Source organism: Acomys russatus, chromosome 20 (assembly GCF_903995435.1).
Source record: "Acomys russatus chromosome 20, mAcoRus1.1, whole genome shotgun sequence".
Lineage (NCBI taxonomy): Eukaryota > Metazoa > Chordata > Mammalia > Rodentia > Muridae > Acomys > Acomys russatus.
Window position 1 is genome coordinate 10185679 of NC_067156.1, and position 17591 is coordinate 10203269.

General features: G+C 44.9%; 1 protein-coding gene across 1 annotated transcript in view; it reads right to left on the minus strand.

The window, feature by feature from the left end:
* B4galt6 (beta-1,4-galactosyltransferase 6) overlaps window positions 1-17591 on the minus strand; it is a 64660-nt gene that overhangs the window by 20274 nt on the left and 26795 nt on the right. The window contains exon 3 of the mRNA XM_051163158.1: window positions 16371-16484. Within this exon, the coding sequence (XP_051019115.1) occupies window positions 16371-16484 (114 nt within the window). The remainder of the gene's footprint in view (window positions 1-16370; window positions 16485-17591) is intronic.

The window sequence follows — 17591 nt, forward strand, 5'->3', positions numbered from 1 at the left end:
TCTGGCTCCTGCCCACACCCCTGTCTTTGGGGTGTGATCTCCTTCTCCTGTATGCCTCTGTCTAAGCATCTTTACTTCACTCTGGCTACTCCTGAAGCACTTTTCCTCCCAACAGTCAAGGGCCGGGGCTCACCACAGATGTCTCTGTGGTGTCACCTCCCTGCTTGTGTAGGTACTGCTACGGAGCTGACCTCCATTTACCAACTTCTTTGTTATTGAAGATAGAGACGGAGTCTCAATAAGTAGAAGCCGAAGCTAGCTTTGACCTCCCACGGGTTGGGATGTTGGGTTTGGCAGGTGATTGAATCTAGGACATTACATGTTAGGCAAGTATCCTATCACTGAGCTATATCTCTGTGTGTGAGACTGTTTTCGTTGTTGATTGGTTGGTTGTTTGCTTGTTTGTTTTAATTGTGAACCAGTCTTGCCAAATTGACCAAGCTGAGTTTTAGTTGCAATCTGCGCGCGCTATCCCCCTGTTGTGAACTACGTTAACTGAGTGCTGGGAAACAAACTTGGGCTCATAGGAAGAAAAACAATAAAATTGCTAAACTATCTTTCTGGTCCCCCCACCTCCAGCAGTTCTGCTTGCTTGTTTTGTTTTTTTGAGACACGGTTTCTCTGTGTAACAGCTCTGGCCGTCCTGGAATTCGCTCTGTAGTCCAGGCTGGCCTCGAACTCACAGAGATTCGCCTGCCCCTGCCTCCCAAGTGCTGGGATTAAAGGTGTATACCAGCACTGCCTGGGCCGCCCCCCCCCCCAGCAGTTTTTAAGGAAAGGAATTTGCATATACAGCCATCAGATTTATTATGAGTGCCTGTCATGCACCGGGCCCTAAGTACACAAAGCTGAACCACCAGGGATCTCTAAGTCGTTCTTGGGGTACCAAGCCCCGACTCTCCAACATAACACTCACAGCTTCACCTCTGAAATGAGAACGAATCTCTGTTCATCTAGTCAAACTGTGCACCAAGAGCTGGCAGCTTCTCAGTCCCCACCAGAACCATAAAGCCGCCCCTCACTAAAGCCCACCCCTCAACATCTCCAGTGAAAGCCGGAATGACGGGTCACAGGTCATCTTTTAGCAGTCCCCTAACCTGACAGCTGCCAACATCCAAAATAGGTACAAATTGGTCTGCAGTGCCCTCCAGTTCAATTCTTTCTTGTAACTTCCTCATCTCAGAAAGGATAAACCAACAGGCTTTGATGGTTCTGAGTCCTTAGAGATTCGTACACAGGAAACACTTGGTTCCTCCCCAGACATCCCCTTCCCTTCTATGCCACCTCAGCTGAAGAAGGAGTCTGGGCAGACACTGTATGCCGCACTCACACACACACTACAGAGCAGTGTTTGTAGATGTAAGTGACTATGCTTCCCAGAGGGAGCTAGGGAGGAAAATCCATCTTCTGGCGCCAGCCTGTTCTACTGATGCATTTACAAACAAATACCCACCCTTTGGTGAGGCAAAATATGCAAAGCAGCTGATCTTAAAACAGTCAAATTTCTGCACATAAAACAGAATGAGGCCTATGAACTCAGAGAGGAAGGTGAGTCAAAAAGGTAAGAGAAACAGTTGATATCAGCCATAAAATACCAAGAGTTGGTCACAAAAACAAAACAAAACAAAATAACAAAAAAAAAAAAAAAAAAAAAAACCACAGAATTTAACACTCACCAAATAAAAATCGCACAAACAAATCGGGTGCATTCTAAAGCAAGCACCTTACTAAAATGATGGTAGTAATCAGGCTAAATTATAAGCAGCTTGCATAAGTAATAGAAGTTTGTGTTCTTGCACTGTTGAACAACTTTTTGTCCTCTCTCCAGCTTTCTCAGCTCAGCAGCTGTAATTACCATCGTCAGTTTGCCCAGCACCCTTTGCGGTTTAATTTCCATCTCCAATGCATGTGTTCCATTAAATCAGGAGTCAGGCCTTATGGGCTCCTGCTGGCTGGTTGGAAGATGCCTGATAGCCGAGGCACCCTTCTTCATCTTCCCTCTGGCTGCTTTCCTCATCAGCAACCCATTGCTCTTTGCTCTGCAATCCTATCACTTTGTTCTGAAGGGCAGAGATGACCCAGTGACATGAAGCCACCCTGCCAGCAGCAGCAGCAGCAGCAGCAGCAGCAGCAGCAGCAGCAGCAGCGCCATTCTGGGGTGTGGGTCCTCCGGGCCCTAAGGAAAGCCACTTCCACTTCTAGTGTGACAGCCGGCCCCTACAAAGAGTCTCAGTGCTTCACAAAAGCATTTGAAAGCCACCCACTGTAAAAGAGGCAGGAGAACATGCACATCTCAAGTATACAGTAAATCACCAGGCAGGCCAGCCAGCCCTTGAGTTTATTAGCAGGGCATGTACAGGGCTCCCCACAGACTAGCACCTTCACCTATTGGTGCTAAAACCCTTATCTTCTACTGACAATAAGTGCATTCTGCCTCCTGTTAAAGATTTAAAGGTCAATAAATAAATATATCCACTAAAATCCACTTGCCCTTATATAGAAGTGGAACCAATCAGCAAACGAATACAATGTATTTCACCCTTCGGAGGTCAGAGGTCGGGGCTAGAGTCAGAAAGCAGAGAGCACCTGTATCTGGAGGCTCTGCCAGATACCTAGAGGGCAAAGGGCAAGGGTGGATTCCTAGCCCTACCTGTCAGCCTTGCAGCCATGCCCACAAGCCCAAGGACTGCTGTTACGCATGAGAATGATGTAGCTGCACCCCTGCTGACCAAGACCCCAGCCTCCTGAACATGCGCACCCCCCCCACACACACACACACGAAACAACGCCTCCTGTCTGGGCCTAGGGTCTGTTAGGTTCTCAAGGACCAAAAAGAAAGACTGGTGAGGCAGATTATACATATCCCTGGGCGTGATTCAGGATGCGCACACATCACACACACACACACACACACACACACACACACACACACACACACACACACACGAAACAACGCCTCCTGTCTGGGCCTAGGGTCTGTTAGGTTCTCAAGGACCAAAAAGAAAGACTGGTGAGGCAGATTATACATATCCCTGGGCGTGATTCAGGACTCCCCGCCCCTTTCCGTTAAATATAATTCTCAGAATCACAAGCATTCAATCCATGTGAATTACCCAAGCTTACAACTCAAGCAAAATATAAGAATTCTAATCTGTAGGCCATGAGATCTTTCCCTATAAACCAACAGTTTGAAATGATGTCATCACTCACACAGGGGCCTCTATCAGTTTTTCGGTGTAAGAAACTTAATTCCTGAATTTTTTTTTTTTTTTTTTTTTTTTTTTTTGGTCTTTGTGGCTGTTTTGCCCCCAAGGTTTCAAATATACTCTGTCCACAGCTCTAGTGACAGTGTGAAGGACTCCCAAGAATGTTCCTTTCAGATGAGAAGTATGTCCCCGCTCCCATAACCTCACAGTCTATCTCTGTAGCCGAATGTGACTAAAGCTGCCATCGTTCGCCTACTGTCTGTTCTCTTTGAGGCCAACAGCAGCACCCCATCAAACGCCATACACAGACTCTCTGACTTCTAAAATTCCCTTAACTTCTGTTTTAACAAATGTTTTCTTACTCAGCTATTCTTGAAATGACCAAACAAGAGCTTTCTAAGCATAAAACAGTGGTTTTCAGTTACAAATCCTAATGCTAAGTGCAGTACCTTTGACATGGATAAATGGATCCTGGGTAGGTGGATGGATGGGTGGATGGATGGGTGGATGGATGTGTAGAAGAGTGGGGGTGGATGGGTAGAGGGGTGAGGGGTGGGTGAGTGGATGTGTAGATGGGTGTAGGGTCTGGATGGATAGACAGATTTGTAGTGGGCAGATGGATAGGTGGGTAGGTGGATAGATGGATGGACGCATGATGGATGGTGGCAGTAAAGCTGTTGCATCCTGTCTCCTTTCTTACTTGCTTTTGTGTTCTCTGACTCCACAAGGTGCTACAATACATCTTTTCCTTTCTTTTTGTTTGTTTTCGTTGAGTGTTTTTTGGTTGGTTGGTTGGTTGGTATTGTTTGAGACAGGGTAACCCTGGCTGTCCTGGAACTCACTCTGCGGCCTCTGCCTCCCAAGAGCTGGAAGTAAAGGCATGCACCACCACCGACTGCCTGCTACCAAAACATCTTTAAAAGACATTTGTACCAAAGATATTCCATTCGTAAATGACCCAGGCTAACAGACCTCATAACTTCCCAGGCCCTTGTCTCTTATTTTAAGCGGTACACAGTTGGTTCTTAGCACTCACCCCCCCCCCCCCCCACACACACATACACACCCCTACTTGTTGTTTTCCTTGACTTGTTCTAAACAACTAACAAGAAGCAAGGAACTGAGCCTCCTGCAACCTTTACTGCTTCTGTTCCCAACCTGGGAACTCTGGGGATTCCTAGGAGGTCCCACGTTCTTCCCCAACAATAAATAATAATAACTTAAAAAAAAAAAAACTTGACAATCCCCTTCAAAGACAAAACCTGCCAACACTGCTTCACTCTCCTTGCTTCCGGGACAGGCACTCGCCCATTCCTTTTTGTTTTGACACAGGGTACAATGTTTGCGTTAAATGCAATACTTCTTTCTTGTCCCCGCAAGCCACTAGACAAACGAAATCAAGAAATCGTCTGCTTCTGCCTTTTCAAATGTGCTTCCCGGAGACACTCACATGCCGAGAAATCCCCCATGCACTGTGCCTCGGTGATATGTATAAATTATCAGCACCATTCACTCCTTGACACACAGAAACACTTCTCTTGCTTTCAGATTACATAAACCGCAAGGTCACATTGCCAAGTCCATGACCCTGAAGCCAAGCACAAAGAAGGTATTCACACATTTCTACCTGTCCTCTCCAGATTGTCTATTTCCTTGTGCCACAAATTCAACACTTTACGGTTTACAACAGCAGCCACACATCACCTTTTCCCTCGTAGCTCCATTCCTTGTCAGGTGACTCCTGTCCCTGCACACCCTGGGGAACAGTCTGGCTCTGACTTGAATAGCACCCTCCAGGGTAACTCCTTTTTTCTCACCTGACTCTGTCCCTTTCTGGAAGTTCCTTCCATAGCCTCTTGGTGGTAGTGTCTTCTTTGTTCGGTTTTGATATCACCTCTGTAGCCTCATCAATAGGTTTGCCAGCCCAGGGGGTGTTCTTGTTTAAAATGTATGTTTTTTGACTCCACTGTCAACACTTCTGTGTCAAGTGATGTCCACAGGTCATGTCTGTGGCGACCAGCTCTCCTGTGTGTATTTTCTGCTGCTGTGTCCGACCTCCCAAAGGGAGAATTTAGAATTCAACTCTCAGCATCTCAAGCAGGAAAGGACAGTCACATGACCACAAAAGACAGGAAAATAATAAACAGTATAAAGACAGGGCATACAGCAAATGCCTTGAGGTAAATGTGATGGCTTGGGGACACCTAGCAATGGCGATTCTATCTCCAGAGCTTTGTGTGACGTGACTGAGGGGAATTGCGAACTCTGCCAAAAGGAGCCAAGAGGCACTTTGCAGCATGGGCTGGGTTTTGTTCATGTTACTCAATCTTTCAACCTGTCTACCGAGGTTTCTCAGAGACGATTTCTTCTTCTTCTTCTTCTTCTTCTTCTTCTTCTTCTTCTTCTTCTTCTTCTTCTTCTTCTTCTTCTTCTTCTTCTTCTTCTTCATCTCCTCCTTCTCCTTCTCTTTCTTTGGTTTTTTTTTTTTTTTTTGAGACAGGCTTCTCTGTGTAGCCCTGGCTGGCTGTCCTGGAACTCTCTTTGTAAGGCAGGCTGGCCTCGAACTCACAGAGACTCAGCTGCCTCTGCCTCCCGAGTGCTGACTCTGTCTTCCTAAACCACATACAAGATGATTTGCAACAAAGAACCCAGACCTTTGCTTAGAGATCTGAGCTGTTTAGGCTGTTGGAAGTGCATGTTTGAACAAACACCCCAGCTAATTCTGGCAGCTGTCACCCCTGCACCACATTCAGGAAAACATAGTCGATGGCCTGCATCCTGTCACAGTACCCACACCCTCGCCAACACCTGTTTCTCCTCCCTTTCTGGACCGCCAACCCTGACTCAAATCTGACCTGGAAGCAATGACTGTGTGCCTGAATTCTCCACCTAACACAAACCACTGAGGAAAATCACAGGTGACAATGTTAGCATACTGGTCCCAGTCTGCCTAGCAACCTATGATGTCATTACTTGCTGCCACAAGGCAGGCCAGCTACCTAATATATAAAAGGACAAACCCACCTCTTCTCCCTCTTACCTCTTGCCCTCTTATACCTCTGCCTCTCTCTTCCCCTCTCTCTCTCTCTCTCTCTCTCCCTCTTCCCACTATAATAAACTTTCCATATCATATCTGTTGTGGCACATATTTCATATTTAGAAGACAGTACCTCATCTACTGCCTCCAACACATCCAGCTTTGGGCACAAACAAGGGTCGCCCAGCGAGGGCACTGGCAGTTTTCTTGGCTAACTGGTGAGTCACCCTTTAGTTAGTGATTAGCTGACTCTACTTCCTATTCTGCTCCTCCCTTTCAGGGCACTTGGTCCTTCTTTGTTCTCTGTTCTCTTGTACACTCCCACCCCCACCCCACCCCCACCTCTCTCTCCCTTTTTCCCTCCCTCCTCCTCTCTCCAACCTTCCCCTCTTGCCTCCTCTTCCCACTTCTCCCCACCCACTCTGTCTCACACATATACAAACACCATGGAACCAAGGCCTTTAACTCTCCGGACTCATCCCCACAGGGGCAGTGCTCCATGTGGACTGGGGGACCAGCCTCCCTGCTCCCCACAGCTAGCTCGCCCATCTGAGACTAGTCCTGTTCCCCTTCCCTTTCTCTACAGACGCCCATTTACCACTCTCTCCAATATCTCCCCACTCTCTTCTCCCTTTTCTTTTCCTTTTTTTTTTTTTTTTTTTTGTTTGTTTGTTTGGTTTTTGTTTTGTTTGTTTGGTTTGGTGTTTTTTTGTTTGTTTGTTTGTTTTGGTTTTTCAAGACAGGGTTTCTCTGTGTAGCCTTGGCTGTCCTGGACTTGCTTTGTAGACCAGGCTGTCCTCGAACTCACAGCGACCCACCAGCCTCTGCCTCCCGAGTGCTGGGATTAAAGGCATGCACCACCATGCCCCGCTCCCTTTTCCTTTTGTAATGGTCAAAACACACCCATGGCTATCTCTCGTGGTCTTTCTAGGAGCCCACCTGTAAGATTCTGCACCGCCGCTCTCCTTCTCTACCCCACTAAACTTGTATCTTTTAAATCATCCAGGTTTGTAAACCTGACTCACTTCCCAGGCATGACTCCCTTCTGGTCGTCTGCATGGGTCTCCCACTTGTCCTCAGTGGCCTCTGCACAGTTCCTCATTCCACCTGCTCCCCCGGGGAACAATTGATCCCTGGCTGTTCCAACTTCCCTGTGTGCTTTCTAGCTTCCCCTTGCATTAGTCAACTCTTACCCGCTAATTGCAGGGCCCCTCGAGCCCCACCCTAAGCCTTTTTCTTTCTGTCTCACCTCCTCTCACAAAATTCAGACTTCAACTTAATTCTTTCTCCTGCACGTCCAATAAAATATGCCCAGCTAGCCCATGAATGTCCCCATTTCTACTGGTGATGTCTATCTGAGTTGTTTGCTTCAGTAAAGGGTCACCAAGTCAGACATCCTTTAGGCAAATGTGACATCTGGTCAAGGGTGTTACATCCGTCACTAGTGACTCTGACTTGGCCTCTCCTGAATCTCTCTGAAATTCTCATCTGAGCAACCTTTGTGAAGAAGGCACCAAGTCCGACGTTCATCTGCCCACCTCCAATGGCCTCACTCCCCAACAGCAATGGTCAACTCCCTCTACTCCGATTCCGTCACCCTTTGAAATTAGCTTTTCTTTTCTCTTCTTTTTTTTCTTTTTGGTTTTCCGAGACAGAGTTTCTCTGTGTAGCTTTGACTGTCCTGGACTCCCTTTGTAAACCAGGCTGGCCTTGAACTCACAGCCATCCACCTGCCTCTGCCACCCAAGTACTGGGATTAAAGGCGTGCACCACCAACCGCCCAGATACCCTTTGAAATTTGTGTTCTGACTTAAAAGAAACCCGCAGACTCATGCTCAACCCGTTGCATGTGAGCACGGGACCCAGCACCCACTCCCAAAGCTGTCTCACAGATGTCTGAGGGAGCCCTATACACAGACCCTCCTCCAGGCTCACCTTCAGTGTGTCTCACTTGCAGTCCCCCTCCAGCTGGAGCTGCCCGCCCCACTGCACGAACGCATAAGCTGCCCCTCAGCCCCACGGTGCTTCTCTTTTAGCTTTGTGCTGAACTGCTTGGAGAGCCAGCTCCGCAGCTGCCCCAGTACCTCTCCGCTCTGCCTCATACCTCACCTTGAGAGCAGAAGACTGCATATTTCTGGGTGCCGCCTGCTCCTGGCCACTTCTGCAGGCTCACACTAGCTGCGCCCTTTCTCTGAGAACCCCTGTACACACCTGGGCTTGCAGGCCGGCTGCGGACTCCTCTTGTTCACTCTGAAAGGCTCCCCCGCCTGTCTTTACAGCAGACATTCACATAACATGACAGTTGGTCATGCTAAGCAGTGTGCAGGCTCTTCTCAAGTTTATTTACTTTTCCCTCTTTGCTGAATTTCAATTCACTTATTAAAATTCACCTTGAAAACATTCCTGCATTCATAAGGTTTGTAACTATGGGGACTATCAGGGCAAGGACAGGATAAGGAAAAGTCACTGCAAGTGTATCCTATTTGGATGTCAAGAAGACCACCGGGCAGAAAGTTAGTCTGTCTTCATTGTTATGCATCGTGCACAACTGGCATTTTCCGTCTCTACCTCATCCAGAAAAATCCAAACCAAAATGCCCATGCTCGGCACTCATGTTTACGCTCTGGATGAGAACACATTTCTGTTTCGCTTGGCTATCGCATAGACTCAACAAGACTGGCAGTGCATGTGCCCTCTAGAGAGCCTATAAATATTATCAGCAATGAAAGAGTCACTCGCCCCCTTCATACACGCAACATGCGCTAAGACAGACTCTAGTGTGACTGGCCACTATTGAATACCAAATGCTGCTGAAATTCAGACTCTACATTATGGAAATGTGGAGCTGGCCATGCCACAGCTACACTAGGGAAGAATCCAGAAAAACTAATACTCCCACAACCAAGCACACCCACGTTACTTCACATTACCTGTCTTTGGGTGGCATCCAACTACACCTTGGGAAAGCATCGTAGCCAGTGGTGTTGAATACTGAGAGCATTTACACTCACTCATCACATAATGCTGCTCTCTGTTGTCACAGGGAATTGTTTTAAGCTTCAGGATGGCACCCACTTCTCATCTCCTCAATCATTAGAAAGTCTGGTTCCAGTCGGGTGTGGTGGCACACGCCTTTAATCCCAGCACTCGAGAGGCAGAGGCAGGCAGATCATTGTGAGTTGAAGGCAAGGCCAGCCTGGTCTACAAAGCGAGTCCAGGACAGCCAAGGCTACACAGAGAAACCCTGTCTCAAAAAAACAACAAAAAAAATAAATAAATAAAAATAAAAATATAAAGAATAAAAAGAAAAAAGAAAGAAAGTCTGGCTCCGTCCAAGAACTAGGAGAAAGAAGGAAGGACTCCAATTAATATCCATTGAGTGTCACACTCTGTACTGCTCTTTCATAGTGAGGGTGGCACTGCACTCGTAGGTATTATAGATGGCGATGCCCTGTGCAGAGTCACATGATCAGCAAAGGCCTCTCTCCCTCTCGCTCTCCCTCTCCCTCTCTCTCTCTCCCTCCCTCCCCCCTTTCTTGGTTCACTCAGAACCCTCTCTGCAGGAGCCCCACTATATTGGTTACCCTCATAGTCCCATTCTGAAATATCACCTGTACACAGTCACATTGCCAAAAGCCATCCTGTTAAAGGAGCTCACTAAGTGTGTGGGCTTTCTAGGAGGTGATGCGGTGTTTTGCAAGGTCTGTACTGTGATACACCTCCAGAATTGCTTCCAGCCTCTGACACGCTGGATTTGGGAAAGTCCCATAGGTATGAGAGATCTCTGGAAGGGATCTGGTATTTTGAAAGGTCTGTACCGTGATGTGCCCCAGAACTGCTTCCAACCTCTGATTACTCAGTCAATTGTGCACTGCTGCATCTCTCTAAAATCTGGCATTAGAGCCGGACATGGTGGCACATGCCTTTAATCCCAGTACCCAGGGAGGCAGAGGCAGGTGGATCACTGTGAGTCTAAGGCCAGCTTGGTCTACAAAGTGAGGCCAGGACAGCCAGGACTGCATTCAAGGCCAGCCTGGTCTACAAAAGGAGTCCCAGGACAGCCAAGGTTACACAGAGAAACCCTATCTTGAAGAACCAAAAAGGAAAAAACATCTGGCATTGGAGTGAACTGTTACTTTCTGGGTATTGACCAGCTCTGATTGAGCAAACTTCTACAGAATCTTGTTTGAGTATACTGTTTGTTGTTCAGATGAATTAATCCCTGATTATGGAATTTCCTGATTTGATTCAAATAGTTTTAAAAGTTAAATTGTTTTAGATCTCCTAAAACAATTTTAGAGTTTATCGCTGCAATAAATACCTTTGTGGACCTCCAGATGCCTCACTAAGGATAGCCTTGGAGCAGATTTGTGGCTGCTGATAAGCCACACTCCAGATGGCACCAGGAATCCTGGTATTTCATCATAAATATAGGCAAGTTGGTTTGAACTTCGCATGAACCCAAGTTGGGATGAAGCTACCGTGAGATGTCTGAATTTACTCTGTTTCTTAGAATGAAAGACAGATAAAATTATTGTCCTGAACTCATAATGAACTAAGAGCTAGCTGGATAATGTATAGTTAGGTCCGTCCTAATTGATAAGTCATATATTCTTGTAACCTTTAGACCTTTGTCACTCTGAACTCACTGTGAACTTATGTAATGGACACTTAGATACGAAATGATTAGATTTAAAACATGTAACCTGTTATATTTTAGCATTCATCTGTTTTCATGATTAATTGCAGTTTTTCGACTATGAGGTAATACCCTTTTCTCAGAAGTATAAGTATGGTCATCTACAATAAATGGTACTGAAATTGGGAAGCTTAACTTCAGTTGAAGTCAAGATGTCTGGCTACATCCACTTTTTCTCTTGAATATATGTGTGTGTGAGTGGTTTATTTTCCATCTCTCTCATATTTTTTTACTTCCCTGTAGATTCGCAAATAAGTTAGCAAACTCAGGGCTTTTTTTTTACCCAAGCCTCAGTTTACATTAGCTTACTGGAGATCTCCACAGAGAGGCCTATCTACAAATCAAAGAGCCTCCTTTTATGACCCTGTGCAGTTTCTGGCCAGAAGCCGCTTTTACAGCCTCAGCCATCGGAAAATTTTGGTTAGTTTAAGTATTCCTCCTCGGAGTATAGCTAGTCCCTAGAGAAGAAAACCTGGGCTCCCTTTTCTCTTTCTTCTTTTCAATCTTTATCAGTTGCCTGATTCATCAGCTCTGGCGACCCAAGAGATAAAGCGAACTGGAAGGGCATCTGCATCTAGCCCCAGAGACCCTACACTGGACCTCTTCAGAGCCGCGGCTGGGCATTAGGACATTTTCTGTCAAAATGGCCCTGGGTCCCTGAATATAAGATTGGCACTCAGCCTGAAGCTAGGGCCTGTGGAGAAGCCTGCTGTGAAAAGATAGCTTCAATGCAGGGTTTTCCTGTTTTCCAACACAATGCAACACTCTGGGGTGGGGGGGGGGGGGGAGCAGGCTGAATAAATGAGGCAGCAGCTTTAAGACCCCAGTGGAGAGGCAGCCGCAGAGCCATAGTGGCCAGGCTGCCCTCTCTCAAGCACCAGGCAGGAGAAGCTGGCTCACAAGACACTGTAGGATTGTAGGAGAGGGCCTGGCAGGCAGACACTTTCAAACTGTTTAATTAGTATCCATAAACCACTAATGAAGAAAACGGTCACTAAACCAAGGACAAAGATACCCTACAAGCATGATTCTCTGCATATGCTAATTATGAAGATGAAATTACTGTAATCAATACTCCAGTGGAACATTTCCCAGTGCCTTCCGTATTGCACAGGCAAAAACACTTATTTTTGGAAAAACAAAGCTGCCCTAACACATGACAGATGAAGCCACAGGAGTCACTTCTCATCATTTCTCGTTGTACAGCAACATGCAGAGCTGAAAGCGAATTATTTCAGGTCACTTTTTACCATGGGACACAGAGCTAGCACGATCAGGATCACGTGCTCCCTTGTTTGCTTTGCGTCTCCAGGGCACAGTTTAGATCAATAAAATCAGAACCTTCTGGTTTGTTCTCAAACAAAATAAAGGCTGCCCTGGCAGTTATAATTGTATAGCCAGTGGTGTGAGGTCCAAGACTCTCAGGTCAGGATCTCAAGGGCTGTCAGCAACGCCAAATGGGCCCTGGAACTCTAAGGAGGAAATTCCCAGCGACACTTTAGCGCTATGGAGACTGAGACGGAGACAGAGTGGAGAGGGGCACGGTGCCCTGGGGAAACTTCAGTGTGACTCTAACGTGCCCTCCACGGAGAAAACTACACCTTAAGGCCATGCAGCAAAGTGCCCCTTTGTATTACACACTTGCAACATCTATCAACAGTGAGCTAAAAACCAACCCACAACTCTGGTAGGCAGAGAGAAACTTCCTCAACAAAGACATAAACAGCACACTTAGGTGCTAAGGAGCGCAGGGTTAATGGGCAGTCAATAAGAGATTCACTTAAATCTTCTTCAAGTACATAAAATCAAGGTGCAAACTAATGGAAAGCTATTCCAACAATTGTGGAGTGGAGCGCAGTGGCAAGCTAATAGTAGTTTCTGATGGAGTGTTTTATCTTCACAAGTTGGGGGAAAAAAATAAGATGTTTGAAAAGATGTATTTAAATTATAGTACCTGAGTCACTACTATACATTGGACGCAAAATACAAGAACAACAACAAAAAAAAAAAAAAAAAAAAAAAAAACTAGTAGGAAACAAAGATGTGTATGTTGTCAAGGTAAGGAAAGTTTTCTTTTCTTTTTTTTTTTTTTTAAATATTTAGTTATTTATTATGTATACAGTGCTCTGCCTGCATGTACACCTGCATGTGAGAAGAGGACACCAGATCTCATTATAGATGGTTGTGAGCCACTATGTGGTTGCTGGGAATTGAACTCAGGACTTTGGAAGAGCAGTCAGTGAGCGCTCTTAACCTCTGAGCCATCTCTCCAGCCCCAGGAAAGATTTCTTAAAAAAAAAAAAAAAAAGAAAGAAAGAAAGAAAGAAAGAAAGAAAGCAAAGTCTTAAAGAGATTGCTGCATTTGAAAAACTGTGATTTGAACATCATAAGAGACTTCTTAAGAAGGATTAGAAAGCAAACCCGGGGACTGTGAGAAGACACTGAGAACACACACAACTGACAACTGTCACTGCAGAAATATCACCACCTGCCTCAGAGAAACACAGGCCAAACAGCCACTAAGGGCAGAGCCCCATGAGCTTCCAAGACCTGAAAAAAAAAAAAAAAAAAAAAAAAAAAAAAACTATTCATGAGATAAGGGGAAACTTAAATAATGGGACACTGTTTTTACTGTTTGATCAGCTTAAAAGAGGAGAAGTGGCTCACAGGTTAAGAATGCTCCTCACTCTGCCAGAGGGCTGGAGTTCAGTTCCCAACATCCGAATCCGGGCAAACTCCCAACCTCCTTTCCAACTCCAGCTCTGGGTGACGACACCATCTTCTGAACTCCATGGACACAGGCACTGACATGTACATAAGGCCTCCCACAAAACACAGCTAAAATACTTTTTTTAGAAAGACCACAAAGTCCATCAACCTCAAAGTGATAGAAATTAGTCCTGCTTATTACAATAACTTGAGTGAATCTGGAAAATCTAAGGCAGCTGGTACAATAGCCAATCCCAGGTTATCAACTCCTAAGGGCACTTGCACGTGGGAGCAGGAAGGGCCGGGGTGTGCTGCTCTTTAGATAAGGAAGATATGCCAGTTTGTTTGTTTATTTGGGTTTTTTTTTTTTTTCATTTTCTTTTTCTTTCTTTCTTTCTTTCTTTCTTTTTTTTTTTTCCAGTTGTGTGATAAAAGAGTAGAAACCACCTAGCAGTCCATCAGGTGAAAACTGGGAAATAAGACATGGCATGTTTATGTAAAGACATTCTGCACAGAAGATCTGAGAAACAGCACAGACCCACATGGAAGAACCCAGGTAATTCTCAAAATACAAGCTAAAAAAACTCAGGTCACAGAATGACCTGTAATTTATACAACCATCTAACTGGGGGTGAGGGGTGGGGGGGAGGGTGGGGTTCTTTCTTTACCTTTTTTTTTTTAATTGAAAACAGATTTTTCTTTATATAATATAGTCTGACCGTGGTTTCCCCTTGCCTACTCCTGACAGGTCTTCCCCACCCACCCAAATCCATACCTTTTCTTTCTCTTTTCCTTCCTTCCTTCCTTTCTCTCTCTCATTAAACAAATAAGAATCTAATTTAAAAACAAAAACTAACAACCAGAACAAGAAAAAAACAAAGAAACAAGGAAAAAAGCATAGGAAACATGCGCGCGCGCGCGCACACAAACACACACACACACACACCATAAGGAAAAAAACACACAAAATCAAAAACCATAATGTTAAAAAAAAAAGTAAGATTAAGAAAAGGAAAAAAGCCGGGCGTGGTGGCGCACGCCTTTAATCCCAGCACTCGGGAGGCAGAGGCAGGCAGATCGCTGTGAGTTCGAGGCCAGCCTGGTCTACAAAGCGAGTCCAGGACGGCCAAGGCTACATAGAGAAACTCTGTCTCGAAAAACCAAAGGAAAAAAGAAAAATCCCAGACAAACCACTATAAAATAAAGTTTAAAACCTCTGAAAATACCATTAAGTTCAGTTTTGGGTTGTCCATCTACTATTGGGCACAGGCCTGGCCTTAAGAGTTGTTTGTGTTATGACGTCGAAAATGGACAAGACTTGGACACAGGCTGAGTTGACTGCCAGGCTCTGCCATGACAGGATAAGCAAGTCCTTCATATTTCCTGCTTCACAATTAGGTCTGCCAGACATACTGGCACAGAGGCTGTAGATGATGCTCCAATGTTAGAGAGAGAGAATGGGTGACTGACAGAGCAATAAACTGTCTCTGTCATCTCTTATTTGGGAAGCTGCTTGCCTACACTTTCTACTTAAGTAATAATTTTATTCCTTCTCAAGTCTCTGATGGGGCTGAAGACTAGATAGTTCCACAGTTGGGCTTAAGTTGTTTGGGATTTAAGAAAATGTTTTAGGGTCTAGAAAGACCTTTTTTTTAGTTGATAAATACAAGATATGGCAGAATGATTTAGGTACAAAACTTTAGACTCACCTAGATAGGATAGCTAGTGTTTTCTTCAAGGTTGCCAAATACAAATGAGCTAAACATTTTGAATGTAACTTTTACATATGGCTTGCCTGATTGTTTCATAACCGTTCTTATTGTATGTAGTTTAATATAAATAAAGTCCATATGAAAATAAAATAAAATAAAAGAGTGGTCTGCGTACTCGTTGGAGAAACTCATTTTTCATCAATTGGAGATAGCTTCTTGAGTAGGAATATTCTTAAAGCCTTTGAAACTCTGTATTTTCTCTCGCCACTTATCTATGCAGAAGTAAGTTTATAAAAATCTCTCTGTACACATGTCAAACAGACCTCAGGTAATTTCTGAGGGAGGAATAGGGAACTAGCTTGCAGGCGAGGAAGAGAGACTTTGGTGTACTCTATATTGTTCTAACACATCCAGAGAAAAAACACATTAGATAGTCTCTTTAAATCTGCATTAAGAGAAATTAAAAGTTAGGTCAAATCAAAGCATTCATTTTAAAATCTGGATGAGAGAAATACAGGTATTTCTGATAATCTTTTTTTCTTTCTTTCTCTTTTCTTTTCTTTTTTTTTTTTTTTTTTTTTTTTTTTTTTTTTTTTTGAAGCGGGGTGTGGGGGAGGGGAGGGGCTCAAGACAGAGTTTCTCTATGTAGCCCTGCCTGCCCTGGACTCACTTTGTAGACCAGACTGGCACTGGCCTCGAACTCACAGAGATCCACCTGACTCTGCCTCCCAAGTACTGGGATTAAAGCCATGTTCCACCACGCCCCACCTCATAATCTTTTTTTCTTTCGTTATTTTTTTTTTCAGCTCGTCAATCATCCATCCTCAAAAACAGTGTTCACTGCTCCTCCAAAATTAAAAATAAAAAAAAGGAAAAACATGCAGTATATAAGAAATGTTATTATCTACAATAATGACACATCTGATGACATGCTCAACCCATGTTGTTTTTAATATTTTATAATGACAAGTATACAGTTCAGTTGAAAGAAATGAGTTTACACTTACGCATGTAAGGCAGCTTCTCTGGACAGGGGAGATGTGGTGAATATGTGAAGTTTTGTGGAAGATACGTTGTTGTTTGAACAAGGTAGTCACTTGAATTATTGCCTTCAGGATAATCTTGGAAAAAAAGAGAGAAGAAGAAATTTACAACCCAATATTGCCTTTTTCTTTGCCTCTAGCATGAAGTATGTCACCAGTAAGGAGCAGACTGCAATTTGCAATGCAGAGAAGCACTTACAAGCGACGTCCTGGAAAGAATAAGAGTAAAGCACATCATAGCAGAGCCAGACACTCTGCAAGATAGCCCAGGAGAAGTTCAGAAAGTAGCGGGCAGGCTCTTAGCCTTAGGCACGAACACAACAGGGCCTTCTGCAGCCAGAGGCACTTGCTCCTTCTCACCTCCATGGCTAGTCCCAACATCAAGGAAGAAGAAGTCCTTCCAGCCTTCCAGCACCACACCATCCATGCACTGCTGCTTGAGTACAGGGCAGAAGGATGCAAGCAATGACTCCTTGCCACTTTACCCAGAACCCAAAATTTACCCATTCCAATTCCTTCTGGAAGAGCCTTTAAGTCAGTCACATCTTAACCTGCAGGCTACACCCTTGGGGATCCAGGAACTGCTAAATTAGGCCCATTTTCTTTAGGGTCATCAAGTTTCACCACACAAAGAACAACTGGCCTAGTGTACTACCAAACGTTTGCCTCCACATCCCACTCCATCCAACACATGCTTGTGCTCACTTGCAGAGCGGAGCAATCAGTTTCTCGTTTTGCTAGCTGCTATCGGCAGATTTCAGAGAGATGAAGTAGATAAGAGGGCTGGAGAGATGGCCCCATGGATAAAATGCTCACTGTGCAAGCATGAGAATCTGAGTTCAGGTCCTCAGCAACCATACAAACATCTACCAAACCAGCACTGCGGATAGGCAGGTGGAACAGGCCGATTCCAGGGGGCTGACGACCAGCTAGCATAGCTGAAACACCCAGCACCAGGTTCAGTGAGAGACTCTGTCTCAAAAAATTAAGGTGAAAAGTTATACAGGTACCCGGTGTCAACCTGTGGCCTCCACATGTGCACACAAAAGAAGTGCATACATACATGCATAGAAGACAAACGTGTTCTCTCTCTCTCTCTCTCTCTCTCTCTCTCTCTCTCTCTCTCTCTCTCACACACACACACACACACACACACACACACACACACACACGAGCTTAGAGGGA